The sequence below is a fragment of the Gopherus evgoodei genome, chromosome 1, assembly GCF_007399415.2.
Source record: "Gopherus evgoodei ecotype Sinaloan lineage chromosome 1, rGopEvg1_v1.p, whole genome shotgun sequence".
Lineage (NCBI taxonomy): Eukaryota > Metazoa > Chordata > Testudines > Testudinidae > Gopherus > Gopherus evgoodei.
Window position 1 is genome coordinate 242,522,621 of NC_044322.1, and position 20,483 is coordinate 242,543,103.

The 20,483-nt window shown below is 44.8% G+C and overlaps 1 protein-coding gene across 1 annotated transcript in view; it reads right to left on the bottom strand.

The window, feature by feature from the left end:
- ST8SIA1 (ST8 alpha-N-acetyl-neuraminide alpha-2,8-sialyltransferase 1) overlaps positions 1-19,331 on the bottom strand; it is a 182,409-nt gene extending 163,078 nt beyond the window's left edge. The window contains exon 1 of the mRNA XM_030541406.1: positions 18,946-19,331. Within this exon, the coding sequence (XP_030397266.1) occupies positions 18,946-19,331 (386 nt within the window). The remainder of the gene's footprint in view (positions 1-18,945) is intronic.
- Positions 19,332-20,483: the final 1,152 nt, after the last annotated feature.

Consider the following 20,483-nt stretch of genomic DNA (forward strand, 5'->3'; position numbering starts at 1 on the left):
GCACCCACATCACTCATCTCAAGACCAGATAAAATGCAGCTGCCAAAACAACCTCTCCTCAAGACTCACCGTTGCCATGGCATCTATGAGAAGTTACCCAACTAACGATGGAGGTTGAGGGACATACAGGGATAGTTGGCAGTTAGCTTATTCATTTATAATTTCAAAATATAGATATTCTTATACCAATTGCATAGATTTGATTGTGTGCTTCTGGCCACTGTCCTTTATCACTGGTCTACTTAGACTGTACTAATGCCTTTGTAAAAACTGACACCAGTTAAGCGTGCAGAGACCAAGCTTAGCATGCTAACTTATATTGTTTTGTTGTATTCCCCCAGTTGTCCATAGCTATCTGTTGTCTCTTGTCCTATACTTCCACCATTAAGTCCCTTCGTGCAGAGACTGCCTTTTCGTTCTGAGTTCGTTGGGCTAGTTGCTATAGAGTCTCAATCCATGACTGGGCCTCCGAGATGCTACAAATAAATAAATTTATAGTAATAATAATTGTAAGTTCTCTGGGGCCAGGACCATATTTTCTTGTGTGTCTGGGTAATGAGGCCCCAAGTCCTGAATGAGGTCTCTCAAGTAAGTATTTAAGAAGTAGGCAACAAACGCTGTCAGTCAATGAGCACACATTATGAATAGTGACATTTCTACAAAGTAGTCATAGTTTCATCATTACAATTAATAGGCATAAATAGATGCAATAAAAAAAAGAGTTCTTATTGAAAAATCACCATGTCATAACAATGTAATTTTAACTTTCTCAGAAAAGCCTCTCCTTCCATCTGACTCACCCAGACAGACCCTGTCCAGCTGCCAGCCAGTCCTGCCAGCATTCTTTTACATAGCCCTCAGCTGGGCTTGCTGCAAAATGAGATGCATTTTTCTCTAAACGTGGGAAAGAAATAAAAATATTCATTTATGAAATTTCACAAAACTCTTCCTTTTTTTCATAAAAACAATTCAAGAGGAAAGAAGAGTTCGCTCTCAGTTATGGTTCTGCTTTTTTTCTCCTTCATTAAAAGGTTTGGTGGGGGGAATCCAAAATGCTCAAAAGTTTTCATTTTGAATGAAATTTTAAAAAATGGTGTCAATAGACTTTTTTTAAAAGATACTGGAAAGTATTTAGGGAGCCTACTTTCCCATTCCTCATCTATTTAGACAATAATATGATATTTCATTCATTCCCATTTTGGTACAGAGTGTAACTAATAGTCCATACTAGGATTAACTTTCAGAAAGATGAGTAAATTTCAAGCAACACACACACACACACACACACACTTGAGAAATTTGTGATCTGTTTCTGAATAATTAATGATCACAAACAGAAGCAAAAATCAAATAAAATTGTTGTGAATTATTTGCCCAAATTTTATTATGTACCTGGCACAAACAGGGAAACGATTTTTAAAAAGCATTTATTTGAGTGACAAAAATTCAGCCAATACATTGCATTTATTTGGTGTGATGCTATCCATCAGCATGAATGTGTACTGTTCTTTAAATCTGTAGCAGGTAGCATACATGACGGGTTGGAAGGTTTTAGGCAGGTTCATTGCAAATTCAGTTAAACAACCTTAATTGTTAATACCCTCTGGATAGCTAGCTCACAATTCCTGGCTTAGATCCCAGAAGTAAAGCATTGTGGGAGGGTTCTCAAGGCCACTGATGCATTGTGGGACTTATAGAACATTTTTAAGCTTGTTTTCATTTACATTGTCAAATGGCATAAAACAGTTCAGAATGAAACAAGTTTTAGCCATTTATTAAACCTGATGAAAGACAGTCTCTTTCAACCAGTTATTATACCATATGTAAGCCATCTGTAGACTGAGGTGGTTCATGTGTAGAAGCAAAGTGTTTTACAAATTTTCTAGGGTCTTTCATTGGTTTAATTTTTCTAGTGTAAACTAAGCCACATGGGTTAAGCCAAAAGGTCACATGAAGTCTGTAGAAGAGCCAGCAACGGAACCTAGGAACAGCGCAGACTTGCTACAATAGTTCAGTCTCAAACCAAAGGATCAAAGGTTTTGAGGTTGGGTGACAAACCCTAAACTCAAGGCTAGATTTGCCAAGGTTTAATAAGCCTTAGGCGAGTTCAGTGCTCAGATGGGTTGAGGTACGGCTTGAGCTGAATGCACATGAAACCCAGAGGTGTTTGGAAGCAATCAAAATTTGGCAGATTTAATTTCATTTTTATCTGAATATTTCAGCTGATTCAAACCTCAAATTCAAAGTCTCTGAGTCTAGGTGACCCAAAACTGAGAAAAGGTTTGCACAAACCCGTGTAAACAGGAAACACCAACATCTGCACAATTCTAGTCCTGCTACATAGCAGACTGGCCTAACCAATACAGACCCTGGCCCCAACTCCACTCTCAATTACCCCAGCGCTGGCATAAAACAAGGATAATTCCATTGATTTCAATAGAAAAGTCTGGATTTACACCACTGAAAATGAGAATAGAAGTTTGTCCCAATAAGAAAACTATCAGACTGGCATATGATATTTTACATTCAGATCAGCCTGTGTAATTTTCTACAGACGCACAAAAAAAACCCACACAAAAAAACCAGACAAACAGCTAAACACTTACATGAACCCTTAGGAGTCTCTCTGACTACATTTTAAGCAAATTCACATCTAAATCTTTCACCGACTGTGACTGGTTTAATAAGTGAAGCCAAAGATGATTTTGGAGTGGAATTAGGAAATCCTGTAAGATGATTAATCAAATGCCAAGGCAACCTTGGTATGATATCAGAAGCTGGGCCCATTTGTATTTACCGAACTAGAACACACTAAATCTTTGCAGTTTCACAGAATGTTGGCTAAACTGAGCAATCGAGACACAATATTCCAATGACTGTTCGCTATCTTTAGGCACTCTTGCATCAACTGGCATACATAGCACATCCAGTTTATTCCCCACGCAGCTGAATATGGGTTGTGACAAATAAACTACGGCTTTGTCTACACTACAGGGGAAATTTGATTTAAGCTAAACAATTTGAGTTACGTGAATAGCGTAATTCAAATCGACATAGCTTAGATCTACTTACCACGGGATCCACACTACACGATATCGACGGGAGATGCTCCCCCTACTCTTGTTGATCTGGTGGAGTACAGGAGTCAATGGGAGAGTGATTGTAACACTGACAGACCCCAGTTCTTGCCAGGTGGGATCGAACCTGGGGTCCCTGGAGCTTAGTGCATGAGTCTCTACCACGTGAGCTAAGAGCCAAATGGCTCTTAACTAAGGCTGTAGAGCAAACTCATTAGTCTCTTTCTCTCTCTCTCAGTGGTCTCAGTGCCACTAGATGGGACCGAGCACTACAACCTGGAGGTTTGCAAGTTACACAATCTGCAGTCGATTTAGCAGGTCTTCACTAGACCTGCTAAATCGACTGCCAATGCATCGATCATCACTTGTCGATCCCCTGGTAAGTGTAGACAAACCCTACATCTCCACCCCACATTTCTAGCTCTTCTCTGACCCACTAAATCTTTGCACTTTGCACCATTGTCTGGTGCTTTTAGCTTCTACACCCAATCCCATATATTGCTGTCACCACCACTCTGAGGCACGCTCTCTCTTGCCTTTTATACTAACATTTACACAGAAGAGTTATATGTTGCACAAGCAGGAGACAGCCAATAGGATTTGGAGCTCTTGCCAATAGTGACAAAAGGCTATGTGGTATCTGGAGGACTAGTGACGTTTGTTTATGTTCTACAGTACACAGTGGGGTTTACTCAGGCTTTGTAAATTACAGAGAATATTTTGCAAGGGATGGTGGCTGACCCAGCTGAGTCTGGGTTACTGCTCTCAGCTTTCTGCTCCATCCCATCTTTTTACTGGTGGTAGATTATCATCAATTATGTTTATTCAGAAGTGACTAGACACCAACCAAGAATACCACCCATTGTGCTTGGCCCTGCACAACACACAGCAGTAGATAATTCATACCCTGAAGAGCTTACAATCCAACAGACAAGACAGACATAGGGTGGGGGAAGAGTAGAACACACAAACAGAATAAACAAGCTGATGGTGGCAAATGTCACATTAGTGCCCTGAAGAGTGTGGGCATGGGAGGTTTCAGTTAGGAGTGGATAGACTAAGCAGAAAGAATAGTGAAGAGAGTGGGGTCACTGATAGGAAGGGGTCAGGGGAGCAGGGCAGGGAAGAAGAGATGGGTAATAAATAAATAACAATAATACAACTTATATGGCACTTTTCATCAGTAGATCTCAAAGCACTTCCCAAAGGAGGTTAGTATCATTAATCCTATTATATGGATGGGGAAACTGAGTCTTTCCCAAGGTCAACCAGCAGGCCAGTAGCAAAGGCAGGAATAGACCCTAGGTATCCTCAGTCCCCATCCTCTAGCCACAAGTGGGACAGGTGTGGTGGGAAGCTAGGGTGAAGAGATTGTGAGGGAGGGGGCTGGACAGCCAATCAACAAACGGCAAAGAAAATCCTGTCCAAACTTGACAATTCTCTGACTTTAGTGTCTTTTGGTGCCTGCTTTAGCTTTTCCTGTTACTGCTTTTACTGCCTTCAGTTCATGGCTGGCTCCTCCAGTTTTTTCTCAAGGCCACATTGCTGGGGGGTGAGGGAGGAGAGGGGGACATTAATTGGTCTTAGTACCCCAGATGGAGTGGCGGGAGAGTCTCCCCTGCACAGTTCTGGGTCCAGGGGTGCTATGGGGAAAAGATGGCCCCAAGGAGCAGATGGAACAGGTGTTTACTTATTTCATGGACTCAACATAAAGGTCTTTTCATAGAAATACCCTTTAAAGCTAATGCTAAACCATTCTAGGGGGAACCCCAGGCCTTTAAGAGAGGTTGATGGCGGCACAAGGAACAACTGTATGTTTAAAGTATCAAAGGGGTAGCTGTGTTAGTCTGGATCTGTAAAAAGTGACAAAGAGTCCTGTGGCACCTTGTAGACTCATTGGAACATGAGCTTTGGTGGGTACATGCATCTGACGAAGTGGATATTCACCCACAAAAGCTTATGCTCCAATACGTCTGTTAGTCTGTATGTTTAAAGATGGGTAAATTTTTCCAAAGCACTTCAGTAACTTAGAGCCTTTTGAAAATGGGATTTAGATGCTTTTGAATACTGAATCCAGCAAAGTCTATATTGTATAGGACTATGCAGCCATTTGATTTGTGGGGAGGAGGATGAGTCAATATTTTTCCTCCAAGGATTTGAATGTGCTTTACAAACATTAATAAATTTCCCATATATATTATCATCTCCATTTTACAGATGGGGGAAAATGAGGCACAAAGAATGTAACAGAGCCACACAAGAAATCTATTCCTGGCTGAGAGTCCTGTGTTTTAAACAGAAGATCTGCACATGCCCCTATTTAAGCAGATAACATGCCCCAAAAGCAGCAGCAGAAACAGGACAGTTACAGATTTACCAGTGAGCAATTAGGGCCTCCAGGCTGCGACAGCAGTGGAAGGATAGCTCATTAAGAATATAATGGCCATACTGGGTCAGACCAGTGGTCGATCTAGCCCAGTTTCCTGTCTTCTGACAGTGGCCAATGCCAGGTGCTCCAGAGCGAATGAACAGAACAGGTCAGTTGTATGATCCATTTCCTGTTATCCAGTCCCAGCACCTGGCAATCAGAAGCTTTGGGACGCCCAGAGCATGGGATTGCATCTCTGACCCCAAACAATTAAAGCCTGTGCAAACCCACAGCTCTTTGCATCATTCTTCTAGAGAGCACAACAAGCCATTAACAGAAAGCCCAAGTATCTCTCTATGATAAAAACTGTACTAAAACCAAATGAGAAATGAAGGGCAAAATAACTCTATCATTCAGAGCTGCTAATGTGTGTACTGGGGCCGTACGTTGCTATCTATCTTCTTAAACTGCAAGCTCTTCAGGACGAGGAACATGTCTCACTTCCTGTCAGGCAGAATGTAAATTTATGGCACTGCATAAATGATTATTGTTAATAATCATCTAGCTTTATATAGAACTCCCCACTGATTTCAATGGAGAAATCAACATGGAGATCAATTGCATGATGTGGCCATGTACGTAAGACTAAAATTATTCTATTACCTTGTGTTTATAAAGCCAAATGTGGCACTGGTCCCTAGTCTCCCCCTAACAATTTTTTAAATGGTCGACTTTTGTGAAATATCTAAGTGATTCCTCCAGCCATGTCGTAAATGGTGCCAAAGTCCTAGGGAGAGGGGAGGGGAATGGCCAAAATTATTTGGCATATTTGCATCAAGTTAATAAATAGTTTCAGGTTTACCAGAACTCAGTTTTTGGATGAATAAACCACTTAGTAACAACTTATGCATGTTATCAAGAGTTTGGGATATTGAAACCTACATTTCTTAAGAGTAAAACTGAGATAGTTTATCGCACACACACACACACACATACACACACACACACGGTATTATACTGTAATATCTTCATTAAAATATCCTCTAATTTGCTGGTTATAAAGTAGCCATCAGACCTTTTCATGATAATAAAGACTTCTTATGAGGACATATTATGCACACAACATATATGTTGTGATGATTTACACATATGACAAATTATAGTTTCACGGGATACTTTTCATGCACCTAGGAGCTGAAGGGGGGCAACTGCGCAAGAAGTGGAATGGACAACAGGAGAAGGTAGGTGGCTAGATTGTAGCACTGCTAGAAGTAAGCAGCTTTACAATCTGGCTGGAGCTCCACCATCTGGGCAAGGTGCTGACATCTCCCAGCTCACTTGACTTGTCCTCTCCTGCCCTTCATAGGCCCGGCCCCACCTGCTTTTGAGCCTTTACCAACCTGCTCCAGCCCTCACGCCAAGGGGCAGGGCTTGTGGGATTTAACTGCCACTGTATCTCCACTCCTGGTGGATTTAGGGGCGTGGGCCTAAAACTCACAGAGAGAATCTGGCTCCCTCTTCAAATTTTGTGGATGGTGTTTACAGTGGGCCAAACCAAGCCCCCAGTTCCACTTTCTCTCCCTCCACACAAAATGGAATTTCCCACACCCACAGGTGTTGAAAGAAGCCACCATTACTTCTCCCAAAAGTTGAACTTCATAATCTCCACTCAGCTCTCAAGGCCAGTGGCCCCCTTCTTATCCTTGCCATAGCTGCTTGCCAGTACTTCTCTGCCTCCTGATCTGACTAACCGTCCCCTTCCAGTCCCTGGCCTGAAAGGCAGTTTAGGAAATAGCAGCAAATCATAATATAGGAATGCTAAGCAAGCAAACATTCATTCAGAAACGACCTCCTCTTTCTCGGATGGACTTCTAGCATCACCTAGCCTGACCAGCAGCTGTTCCCATGTTAAAAACATGGAATAGGAAATAAACTTTAATCTTTAGTCCCTGGTTCAGGAAAGCACCCATCTCAGGAAAATACGTAAAGCATCTGCTTAAATGCTTTCCAGTCTCAAATCTTGAGGTACTTCTGTGAGTGAGGTTAAGGATATACAAAGATTACTCCATCATCTAGTTCAGGGGTGTAATCCACAGAGCACACAGTGACATTATGTAACAATTTAGGACTGGGAGTGCAGCAAAATATAATTTCTAACTGAAACTTCAGGATGCATTTAATCAGACTGAATGCAATTACTAGAGTTGAAATTTGGTCAAGGTAACACTCCATTTTTTCCTAAGAAATCTGTACTGATAAAAAGGATTATGTGGTTTGTTTTTATTAATCTTGTAGAGGACTAGAGAGCAGTTCCTCAATGACTACAATGATGGGCATGCTAGGCATGGCAAAAATAGGCACGAGAGACTTCTTTCAGGAAATGAGGGAAGCACCTGATCTGCTTTCCTAGCATTCCTTTAAAAAGGTGCAAGTGAGAAGTTACACGACTTTTAAATTAGAGCTCACTGTGCATCGTGGAATATACAAGTCCTGGTAAGTAGACTTTATCTAACTGCTATCTAAAGCAAAAGTTTGTGTTTTTTCTTGACAGTCTGATAAACAGCAATCTGACATTTAAGGAATGGACAGCGACAGATATACTGAGCAGTCAGCAGTAGCTGCAGGGCTTTGGAGGTGACTGGTGACTCTGTAAGAAAGGGAGATAAAGAGGTAAATCATTTTTACCACAACTTGTGTACAGCACTACTTCATATGACAATTCGAATGTTGTACAGAAGAATCTGATTTCCCATCCCTTTTACATCTTTGTTCCTGAAAGGGACATTAGGGGAAAATCATTCTAAACATCCTTGTTAGTCTTTAGATTTCCCCTTGTAGTGGGGTGCTCACCCACTCCTGCCCTGAAAAAGGGCTGCAGGGGTAAAAGCAGCCCTGGAGAGGGCTGCAGCTCTGAAAGCTGGGCTGATTGGGAAGCAGCCACAGCTGTAGCTGGCTTAATAAGGGCCCTGCTGGCCCTTATAAGAGGGCAGTGAGCCAGAAGCACACACAGTCTCCCTCTGCCTTCAATGAGAGAGGGGGGCTTGTCTCCTGGGAAGCTCAGGGTGCTTAGAGCGAGGTAAGGCAGGGGAAAGGCCAGAGGGGCTGGGGAGCTCCAGGCTGGTGACTCCCCAGGCTGGAGGACCTTGTCCAAAACCCCATAGAGGCACTGGGTTGCAGAGAGAGGCAGCGGGTCCAGACCCAACCTTGCCAATGATGAGTGGCTGACACTGCAGTCTGCCCCAGTGAGTGGGGGTTAGTTGGTGACTAGCAGTAGCCTATGACTGAGGCAAGGTAGGGATAGGGGGCTGGGGGGACCCCAGGAAGGGGAAACCCTGAGACTGAGGAGTGTACTGCCAGGGGGTAGCACCCCAGATAAAGGGGTACTGGAGTCCAGGATGGGACATTAGGCCCAAGCAGTAGCGGGATACCGGCCTGCAGAGGTTGCTCCAAGGCTGGCAGAGCTAATTCTGGGAAGAGACCAGCAGGAGGCGCCACAGGGATGAGCCTGCACCTTACACCCCTCCTCCACCTTATTCATTCCAAATACATTTCTGGTCAAAGCTAATAGGACAGGTCATCTTGGAGCTCAGAACCTTTGCCATATTTATTCCCAAACAACAATCTTTATTAAGGTTAAGTACCTTAAGGGCTCCTTTTCCCCTCCCAAACTTTCTCTATCTTGTCAAGTTATATAATGTAAGGATTATTTTTTATTATACATTTGTAAACAGTCTAGCCCAATGGGGCCCTGATCTCAGCAGGGGCCTCTGTGATCTGTAATAGTGATAATTTGTACAAAAGCGCTGTAAGATAATTATTTTAAAATAACAATTAAAAGCCAGAAACAGAGTTAAGGTTACATTTAGAAAAAACAAAGCATTTAAAAGTCTGGAAATCCACAGTTAGAGACACAACTTTCCATCTAATCAATTTTAAAAAATGAGACAAAAGTATTTTCAGTATTAACCTGAAGACCAGAAATCAAACTTGATCTAGAGGCCAAGGCAGGTCCAGGGCCGCCGAGAGGATTCAGGGGGCCTGGGGCCATCGGCGGCAGGCGGCTCCGGTAGACCTCCCGCAGGCATGCCTGCGGAGGGTCTGCTGGTCCCGCGGCTCCGGTGGAGCATCCGCAGGCACGCCTGCAGGAGGTCCACCAGAGCCGCGGGACCAGCGGACCCTCCGCAGCCATGCCTGCGGGAGGTCCACCGGAGCCGTGGAACCAGCGGACCCTCCGCAGCCATGCCTGCAGGAGGTCCACCGGAGCCGTGGGACCGACAAGCGGCAGGGGCCCCCCCGCGCGGCGAAATGTCTAGAGCCGGCCCTGTTCGGCGGCGGGGGGCCCTTCCGTTCTGGGACTCACCACTGAAGTGCCCCGAAGACCCGCGGTGGGGGCCCCCCGCCGGTGAATTACCGCCGAAGACCGGGTTGCACTTCGGCGGCCGGTCCCGCTTCGGCGGTAATGCGATGGCGGGGGGTCCTTCCGCCCCGGAGCGGAAGGACTCCCCCGCCAGCAAAGACCAGGAGCTGAAGAAGCTCTGGGGCCCGGCCCACAAGAGTTTTCTGGGGCCCCCGAGCGAGTGAAGGAACCCACTCCAGGGTCCCTGAAAAACTCTTGTGGGGGCCCCTGCGGAGCCCAGGGCCTGGGGCAAATTGCCCCTCTTGACCCCCCGCCCCCGGGCAGCCCTGGGCAGGTCTGGTTACATTTCAGATCTTTCTATGTGTACCTGTTTGTGCAGATTTTGCCTCCATTTTTCAGCATACAAGTTCTTAGGCTAAATTTCTCAGACTTGAGTGCTTTAAGTTAGAAACCTAACCCCAAATTTAGGCACATCAGTAAAAGTGGCCTAATTTCTAGAGGTGCTGAGCACTTGCAGCTCTTACTGATTTTGTGGGAGATGCAGGGTGTTCAGCAGTTCGGTAATAATGTCATTATTTCCAGATGTGCCTTACTATGAATGTAACTTTATGTACCCACATTTGACTATTTTAGCTTATGCATCTTATGTAAAAACTTGAGTATCGTCTTTATACTCTAGGATCTGTATGTACCACACAGAGAGAGGTAGAAATAGATACACAGAAAGGTCTAAAATTAAGTATTTTTAGTGCTTAGGAAACCAGTACACAGATTACAGCAGTACAAAAAACTTCCCCACATGATTGAGCCTTAATGTATCAGAATAAATTCTAGAGGCAAAAGGATAACTCATAATCCCTGGCCCTGTCTGTGTGATCACATGTCCAAGAGAAACTAGGCTGAAATCACTAACTCTGAACAGCTATCAGATGATAACAACTTTCAGTCTCTGCTGAATAGAGTTGGATTCAACACCACAGAAATCAATGGCAATACCATGGAAATGAATGGCAAATTATTGTTTTGCAGATTACTGAGTCCTGGATTCACGCAGTCTCTGTGCAGAAAAAAAGGAGAAACACACACACTGTAAAATATACAGAGGACATCAACCATCAAATTCTAGCATGAACGAAGACAGCACAGTTGTCAAAGCATTAAATATTTCACAAATCTAAAGAAAAGTGATATTGCAAAACAGCAAAAGTAGATTTTAGAATTAAAGTTCGTTTATTGTATGTGAGCCATGTATAGGAACATATAGAATCAAAGGAAATACTACTAAGGGAGCAGATAGGAAGGATGGTTACAGCTGTGGACTGGAACTTGAAAGTCCTGCGTTCAGTTCCTGGCCCTGTTGCAGTTCTTCCTGTGACCTTGCATAAGCCAGTAAATCTCTCTGTAGTTCATTTTCCCTTCTCACCCCCTTTGTCTGTCTTTTCACTTTAGCTCATACACGCCTAGCACAATGGATTAAAAATATTACCCCCAAATGCAGATGACCTATCACATCACTGAGCACCCAATCTTCTGTTGGGCAAGGATACTGTTCATGATAATAGGTATCTTCATTAGTATATCTGATACATATACTATGGACTATGTTTTCATTCCCCTTTTGTATTTACTTTCTGTGACTATCAATCAGAACCAATTCATTTAAAATGTGAATATTAACAGAAAATATTGTACAGGATTGACAGTCGAGTAGTCCCATTTGATGAATAAAATTAACAGGGTCTTGCCCTTTGAAAATGCAAAATATGAATATTTGTATGTATTTAGAGAATTGTCACTAGACCCTGAAGCAGTGCTGTCCTAGTCTAGTATTTTCCAGCTGTATATACTTTCAAATACATTTTATCCACTCTGCTCACACAGAAAAAGCACAATTAAGTGCTCTGTAAAATAAATTTAATCATTGGTTAAACTTAACTAATCAACATGAACAACATGCAGTTTAACCTCACATTTACCTTGAAACACACCTTCAGAGTAGTGACAGTCATGCAACTAGTGTCAAAGTCAGATTCAGGACTTACAGTTTATCAGACCACTTTGTTTATTAGCAAACCCGCTTTCCTAATACACCCAGATAATGCGAGCACCATGCAAGACTCAAACTATCTTATTTATACAGATAAAAGGGTGCAAATTTAACAAGATAACAAAAGGAAGCAGAATCTGATACGTTTATAGGGCTAGATATGCATATGTTATTTCCTTTCTCAGTATTGCTATCTCCTGTTCATGTTCCACCACTAGCTTAAGTGGACCCATTGTTTCATATCTTAATGTTTCTCTTCCTGAAAACTATATTTCAACATTTCTTATTTTTGCTTAAAGGAACATACAGCATTTCTTTAATCCATTCTATTTTTACAATATAATTCATTCTACTTTCACACTAGCATAGACTGCATCTAAGGGTTGTCTACACTTAAAATGCTGTGCTGATGCAGCTGTGTCACTATAGTTGGCAACAGGACCGGCTCTACCATTTTTGCAGCCCCAAGCAAAAAAAGAAGGGAAAAAAAAGCCGCCTGGACTGTGCTGCCCCAAGAATGGACCGAATGCTGCCCCTTAGCATGTGCCACCCCAGGCACGTGCTTCCTCCACTGCTACCAGGAGCTGACTCTGGTCAGTGATTCCTCATAGTTTGAGGGTGATAGACAGTTATCGCTGCTGGATCTGCAAGTGGCTAACGAGACTGATCCACAGATCTTGTCACTGTTGGGGCAAACATTTCCCAGTGAAAAGGGCAAATATGGCTTTTTGAATCAGGCTGCACCAGTGCAGTGTCAATGTCAGCTTTCTGTGACAGAGGGCTGCAGAGGTAAAAGGAAGATTGCACCACTGTAGTGTTTCAATCTTGACTTTAGCAAAGCTTTTGATTCGGTCTCCCACAGTACTCTTGCGAGCAAATTAAAAAAGTATGGATTGGATGAATGGACTATAAGGTGGATAGAAAGCTGGCTAGATTGTCATGATCAACGGCTCAATGTCTAGTTGGCAGCCAGTATCAAGCGGAGTGCCCCAGGGGTTGGTCCTGGGGCCGGTTTTGTTCAACCTCTTTATCAATGATCTGGATGATGGGATGGATTGCATCCTCAGCAGGTTCTCAGATGACACTAAGATGTGGAGAGACGTAGATATGCTGAAGGGTAGGGATAGGGTCCAGAGTGACCTAGACAAATTGGAGGATTGGGCCAAAAGAAATCTGATGAGATTCAACATGGACAAGTGCAGAGTCCTGTACTTAGGACAGAAGAATCCCATGCATCGCTACAGGCTGGGGACCGATTCACTAAGCAGCAGTTCTGCAGAAAAGGACCTGGTGATTACAGTGGACAAGAAGCTGGATATGAGTCAGCAGTGTGCCCTCATTGCCAAGAAGGCCAACGGCATATTGATTAGTAGGATCATTGCCAGCAGATTGAGGGAAGTGATTATTCCCTTCTATTCGGCACTGGTCAGGCCATACCTGGAGTATTGCGTCCAGTTTTGCGCCCTCCCCCACCCACACACACACACACACACAAACTACAGGAGAGATGTGGACAAATTGGAGGGAGTCCCACGGAGGACAATGAAAATGATTAGGAGGCTGGGGCACATGACTTATGAGGAGAGGCTGAGGGAACTAGGGTTATTTAGTCTGCAGAAAAGAAGAACGGGGGTGGGATTTGAGAGCAACTACCTGAAGGGGGGTTTCAAAGAGGATGGAGCTAGGCTGTTCTCAGTGGTGGCAGATGACAGAACAAGGAGAAATGGTCTCAAGTTGCAGTGGGTGAAGTTTAGGTTGGATATTAGGAAAAACTATTTCACTAGGAGGGTGGTGAAGCACTGGAATGGTGGTGAAGCAGATGACAGAACAAGGAGCAATGGTCTCAAGTTGCAGTAGGTGAAGTTTAGGTTGGATATTAGGAAAAACTATTTCACTAGGGGGGTGGTGAAGCACTAGGAGGGTGGTGAAGCACTAGGGAGGTGGTGGAATCTCCATCCTTAGAGGTTTTAAAGGCCCGGCTTGACAAAACCCGAGCTGGGGTGATTTAATTGGAGTTGGTCCTGCTTTGAGCAGGGGTTTGAACTAGATGACCTCCTGAGGTCCCTTCCAACCCTAATATTCTACGAAGACACTACCTGTACCAACAGGAGGGCTTCTCCTGTCAGTGTAAGTAATACACCTCCTGGAGAGCCTGTAGTTATGTTGATGGGAGAAGCCCTTCCATTGACATAGCACTGCCTATATTGGGAGTTAGGTCAGTATAACTGAGTCACTCAGGGGTATGCATCTTCCTTACCACTGGGCTATGTAGTTATACCGATATAAGTTAGTAGTCTAGATGAAGCCTGAAGGACAAATGTTGGCAGATGGGGCTAAAGAGAATCTTCACCGATCTGATGTTAACATTTGTACTGCACACTAAAAAGAGAATGTTGCTTTAAATACTATATTTAATTTAAAAAAATGGAATGTAGAAAGATTTACTGCAAGTTATATCTATGATCACATACTATTTTTCCCCCAGGACCCCTGCCTCATTCATTGCACAGTATGGATGGTGCTAACTGAATTACCAGCTGTTCTATATTTTGTTTTTTCCTCGTTCAGCATGTATCCACAGACTTTATTGATTGCACACTATTCAAACCCTGCTCTGAAGATAAAATTATTAATCTCCTCATGCGCTCTCCTGTGGCGCTCATCACTATAGTATCTGAGTGCTTCACAAATATTGAATTTATCTTAACTCGCCTGGGAGGTGAAGAAGGGAAGGTGGTATTCCCCATCTGCAAAATAGGTAACTTTGAGTATGTCCACACCTAAAATGGTACAGTGTAGACCTACCTATGCCAATGGGAGAATCACTCCCATCAGTGTAGGTAATCCACCTCCCCAAGCTGTCAACTGAAGAATTCTTCCATTGACCTAGTGCTGTTTATACCGGGGGTTAGGTATTTTTCACATGCCTAACAGATGAAGCTACACCATACTATAAATTCCTAGTGTAGACCAGGACTGAGGCAAGAAAGATTAAGGTCAAAAGTTTCCACTACTTTGGATGCCCAATCTGACATGCCTAGGACCTGATTTTTCAGAGTACTTTATACATTCAATTAAAAGCTCTGATTGACTTCAGATGCAACTCTGTGTGCTCAGCACTTCTGCAAACCAGGCCCTGGCATATCGTGTCAGGCACTCAGAAAATGATGAACATGCAATTAATAACCACATGTGAAAAGTTTGGTTTAAGTGACTTGCCCAGCATCACATAAGAATTGTGAAGAGGCAAGAAACAATTTCATCTCTCCAGAGCATCATTTCTCTTTCTGCAGTCCCCTGCCTCATTCACTACAAACCTTCCAACTTCTGCCACAAATGAAACAGGGTTCCTATAGGCAACAGCCTTCTTCACTGCACAATCCTGATTGATCCCCCAAATAGCTACATCATGTGAACTGAATGAAGCAGAATGTCTGGTAACTTTAACAATAGGTGGTGCTACCAGCCCTGCCTATAACTATACATAGCACTTTGGATTTTTAGATGCTTAGTGATGCTGAGTATTAGTAATAGTTTTGTCCTCAGGAGCAGATCAAATGTGGGAATAGATCTTTTAATTATTTGCAATAACTTTAAGTGAAATTATCCTACAAAAACAAGAGAAAGGAAAATGTATTCTTTTATTTTGTTTACCTAAGTAATAACAAAGGAAGCAGTTTGGAGGATTACCATAGTTAGTAGGAGTTTTGCCTAAATAAGGACTGCAGGACTGAGCCCTTAAAAAAACTGAACAAGCCACAAAACAAGTGGGATGTAATATTAAACCCCACAGGAAAAAGACGAGTCATTATTAATTAGTGACTGTGTAATGACTTTGTCTCATACCTATAAATAGGATTTTTGCCGCTATATAATCTGAGAAGTACAAGAGTAAACAGTTTTCCACTTGACTGACTGAAAGTTACTCACGATTTGTCAGAGATCAACAGAGGCTGTTCCATGGCAATCACATTAGCTATTCTCAGTCACTAATGTCTTTAAACTGCAGGAATGATGGTAATGCTAGGCAGCTATTCGGCTCTTCTTAACGAGATCAAACTCCCATTGACTTCAAAAGAAAATGTGTCTAAATAAGGAATGCCGGATCAGACCCAATCTCAATAAACAATTATACTTTAATAATGAAGGGTATTACTGTTGATGTGCATGTAAAGATTACTCATCTAGGTGAGGTTTGCAACATAAAGCCTAAAATATGTAGTCATCTCAATGTACCAGTTCAAAGGCCTGACCCTGCAACTATTACTACTGGCATGAGCAATCCTTATTTATGCATGTAGCCCAATTGAAAGCCAATGGGACAACACAGATAGGGAGCCAAAATACTGAGTCCCACAAGAGTGACACTTCTGTATTTATAAGAGGTAAATTCTCACTTGGGAACTGATTCTGCAAAACCTCATACAGGCAAGTAGTCCTGATGGGAGTAGTTCCATGAGTGTATATGCAGTACAGATTATTTGCACAAGGAGGGGGCTGTGTTGAGGAAAGAGCCAGATCATGCATCAAGTGCTTTGGGAACATGGCACACAGAGGGTAGTTTAGTGGCTAAGGCTTTGGACAATGACATAAGAGATCTAGGTTCAATTCCCAGATAGTCCCAGAAGACATCTGTGGCATCAGTTAATTACTTAATCTGCCTCACTTCCTGCTACCCCCAGTCAAGAGCAAAGGAGACTTTTATTCATAATCTCATTTTGTTTCCAGTAAGAATTGAAATGAGGGGCTCTAAGCACACCTTCCCCTAAATATAAAACTGAATGATTCTTGAGTTTCCATGTAAAACAAAGGCCTCCTTATTTTAGTTAATGCTTTCACAATACAGACAAATTACCTGTCATGGTTTTAACATGATACCCTGTCACCAAATTGACAGGAGCAAATGCACACAGGAAAAATGTAAACTTTCATTTTCTGTGGCACAATCACTTAAGTATTTTGGTATATTTTTCTATTTATAATTTCCAATGCAAACATCCCCATTAGCTTTCTGTCTCCAGAAGCAACAACTTCTGTTATTTGGCAAGTTTCTTCCTTTCAAAGAAACAACTTTGAGATAATCAGTATGCTTAGGGCTAACTGGAATAAGTGGAGGAGCCACCAAAAGCTGTCTATAAACACTCTGAGGGAAATGGCTAAATATTAAGGTTAAATTTGAAAGTTGTAGCACCAACGCTGTCATCAAACCAGGTGTTGGTTTATAAAACTGAAAAGTCATATAGCAAATTATTTCCCACATCCCCTGTCCAGGCACTCCTCAAAAAATAGTCACCCAAACAAGGAACTGGAAGCCTGTAGAATAGAGGGGATGAAGAGGAACCTGCATTTGGAAAGATTAGCATTGTTTGTTGCAGACTGAAGCATTTTCTAATTTATTCTCCCCTCAATAGCATGGGACAAAATCCTCTGCAGCTGCTTGGCTGTAATTGCTAGCTCTGCATTAAAGAAGGAGCTCCTGTCATCCCTAGCCAGTGAACTGATATTAACATATACCCCCTTATATCACCCGAGATTGGCTATAGTCCCTGAAAGCCTCAGATGATCAGAATCTGATTTTAAGGAATTAAATGATCGGTAAAGATTTTGTTATTGCGGCAGACAGGACCTAAAGTAATTGCATCCTAGACTGGCTCCAGTATAAGGTTTCAGAAAGTCAGATAACATCGAAAAATCATTCAAGGATGCAGTGCTCAATTTGTGCCAGGGGTTGCCAGGGCTTGGCAGTTCATAGCCCTGGCATCTCTGGGCTTGCCGCATCAGTTATGAAAGTAAAAAAAAAAAATTGCTTAAGCCCCTGCACCTAATTGCTTGAGCCCAGGCATCTCTTTCATTACAAATTAAGCACTGCAAGGATTATGTCATAAAAAACAATTCAGTATACTGAAAAGAGTTACTTGACATTCAAACATGATTTGTTCTGGCACTCATTACAGAAAGAGGGCATTTTGGAGGGATATTGACTGCTACTTCCTCTTACCTTCCATTTGCTACTAAGATGAGAGGAAGAAAGCCAGATGATGGGGGGCATAGGTGCTGGAACTAGAGATGCTGGGGGTGCTGCTGCACCTTCTGGCTTGAAGTGGTTTCCATCATATACGGGGTTTACAGTTTGGTTAAATGGCTCCCAGCACCCCCACTATACAAATTGTTCCAGCACCTCTAGGAGATGGATGGAAGAGGGAGAAAAGAAAGAAGTCAGGCTATATATTCCCAAAGATCATAGGATTAATTAATGGATGGGAGCGGTTTTCAAGACACCGCAGACCCACCTTGTACCTAGTTTCAAACCAGACTCATTAGAAAATCCCCTGAGAGGCAGGAACCTGGTCCTTCAATGAGTGCTAGCTGCAGCATTCCGCTTTCCCGTTGCAGCTGGAGAAGGTGAAATGTACACTTTGATTAGACGGGGTTCTGGAGATGCACAGATATGAACCAAAAAAAAAAAACCTAGCAGACTCTCCACATGTTTTGCATAATAAAGTGCACAGGAAAGGTCTCCTTGCAGCTTTGATTCCAAAATTGGGGGAGTTGCTCAACGCTTACAGATGTTCCCTTCGAATACCCGGAAACACATTCGGGTGTCTCAGGCACACCTTGGAAAATCAACAAGCCAGGGGAGTATGAGGGTCTTTTTCTTTGTTAGGGGCCAAAAGGCATCATTGGAGCGTGGCATGATCCCGGGGTACAGCCAAGCCCGCAACAGCCAGAGAAGTGAGAGCGCCCGTTGCGCTTTCCCGGGAGACACCTCGGTGTTGGTTTTATTTATATAAAAAAAGAAACATGGTTAGTCCTTTAGCCCTCCCCCACTGCCCACACAGGATCCCAAAGGAACCAAACCACCAGCCCCCCCCCCAAAAAAAAACTTTTCACAGCAGAAGGGTCTAGCCAGCCCCCCGCTAGTTAAAGACGCTACGTGTTTGTATCTGAACTCGGGGGGGGGGGGTAAAGATCAATATTTGAGTGTGATAAATAAAGTTCGGCTATTTCAGGGGCGTGGGGCTGGACACGGAGCCCGCTGCTCTCTGCTCCGCCTGTCCCTGGCTGCCCCCGGGCATGGGGCAGGGAGGTTGGGTACCTGAAGCCGGTGACTGCGGTCTGGTTGCTCCTCCACGCCTTGCCCTGCTGCAGCAGCACCCCCTGCACGACCTCCTTCTCGTCGGGCAGCCGGTACACGGGGAAGATGTAGAGCCAGCAAAGGACAAAGACACACAAGGCACTGGCTCCCCCCACGGGCAACCGGGTCCGGGGACACTTACACACCGGCCCCGCCGCCGCCATCCTCCTCCGCCTCCCCCGGCAGATCTTCCTCCGGGCCGGGCTGCAGTCACTCATCAGCCCCGGCGAGCGGCCGCCGGAGCGCCACAGCCCCCCATGCAACAGACACAGAGCTGCCACGATGGTGAGCCGGCTCCCCGGGGGGTTCCCCGCCGGCCGGCCGGCCGCTCTAGGGCCGGGGGCCATCCTGAAGGCTAGCGGCGGATGCCATCGCAGCCAGGCTAGCCGGGGGAGCGGCTGCCCGCTGCTCGCAGCTCCAGCCAGGGAGCCGCAGGGCTCAGCCGCTTCCTCTCTCGGTACCGGCTACTGCTGCTGCTGCCTCCCTTCCTCACAGTCATTTGGTCCTCTGCTCGCCCCCCTTTCCCTCCCCGCCAGGCACACAGCACCCGGGGAGCTGTCACTGCAGCGAGTCCTTGTACATTTCCATTCCTGGGCTTCCCTCCTGCTCCCCAAAGCCGATGGGAACAAAGGGCTGCTCCTCCCCCCTCGCCCCAGGAGCTGTCAGCAACCTTCTTCTGCACCCCTGAGAACGGGGAGATGGGGGGAGGGACGCGACACGACAGCAGAGTGACCGGAAATCAGGGCTTTGTTCCCCCCCCCCCCCGCGGGGAAAAAAAATCAGCGCCTCCTGGGCTGGAGCTGGCAGCAGGTTTCGCTTTTTTTGCTCGCCTTCAGTAAAGGGGCGGGGGGTGATCAGGCTGAGCCGGGCAATGGCAGGAGACTTACACGATCCCCCTACCCCCAAAGTCCCCGCCCTCCCACCACCCCCAGCTGCTGTGACACTGCATCAGGCACACGCACAAAGCAGCCTTCTTCCCTCCACTCGCCCCGCAGAGGGTTCCCAGCGCGCCGAGCTAAGAGCCCAGCAAAGATCGTGCCACCCTTCCCCCGCCCCCAAACATCAGTCCACCCTGCAGCCTCCCTACACCCCACACCGCTGTTCCTAAGGGGCTTCCCCCCTGAATCGCCTCGGCAGGACCCCCCCACACACACACACACATTCACAGTACATAACACCCCACCCTCACTCCCCAGCACACCCAAACAAACCAAGGATCTCCCTAGTCTCACCCGTACAGGCGATTCCCATCCAAGCCTACCCCGCCCCCATCCTAAATCACCCGGCAGGATGCCACTCACACCGCCTTATCAGCGTGCCCAGGACAGGATTCCCTCCCTATCCCCAATCACCCACCCTGCTAACCCCGGGATCTCACTGGCACACAGGGACATGGCTCCGGTACATGCCCCTCGCCGCCCTGTTCCCCATGCTCCCGGCAGTAAATGAGCCCCGCCGGCTGGATCCTGGATCCAGGCTCGCTCTCTCACACACTCCCT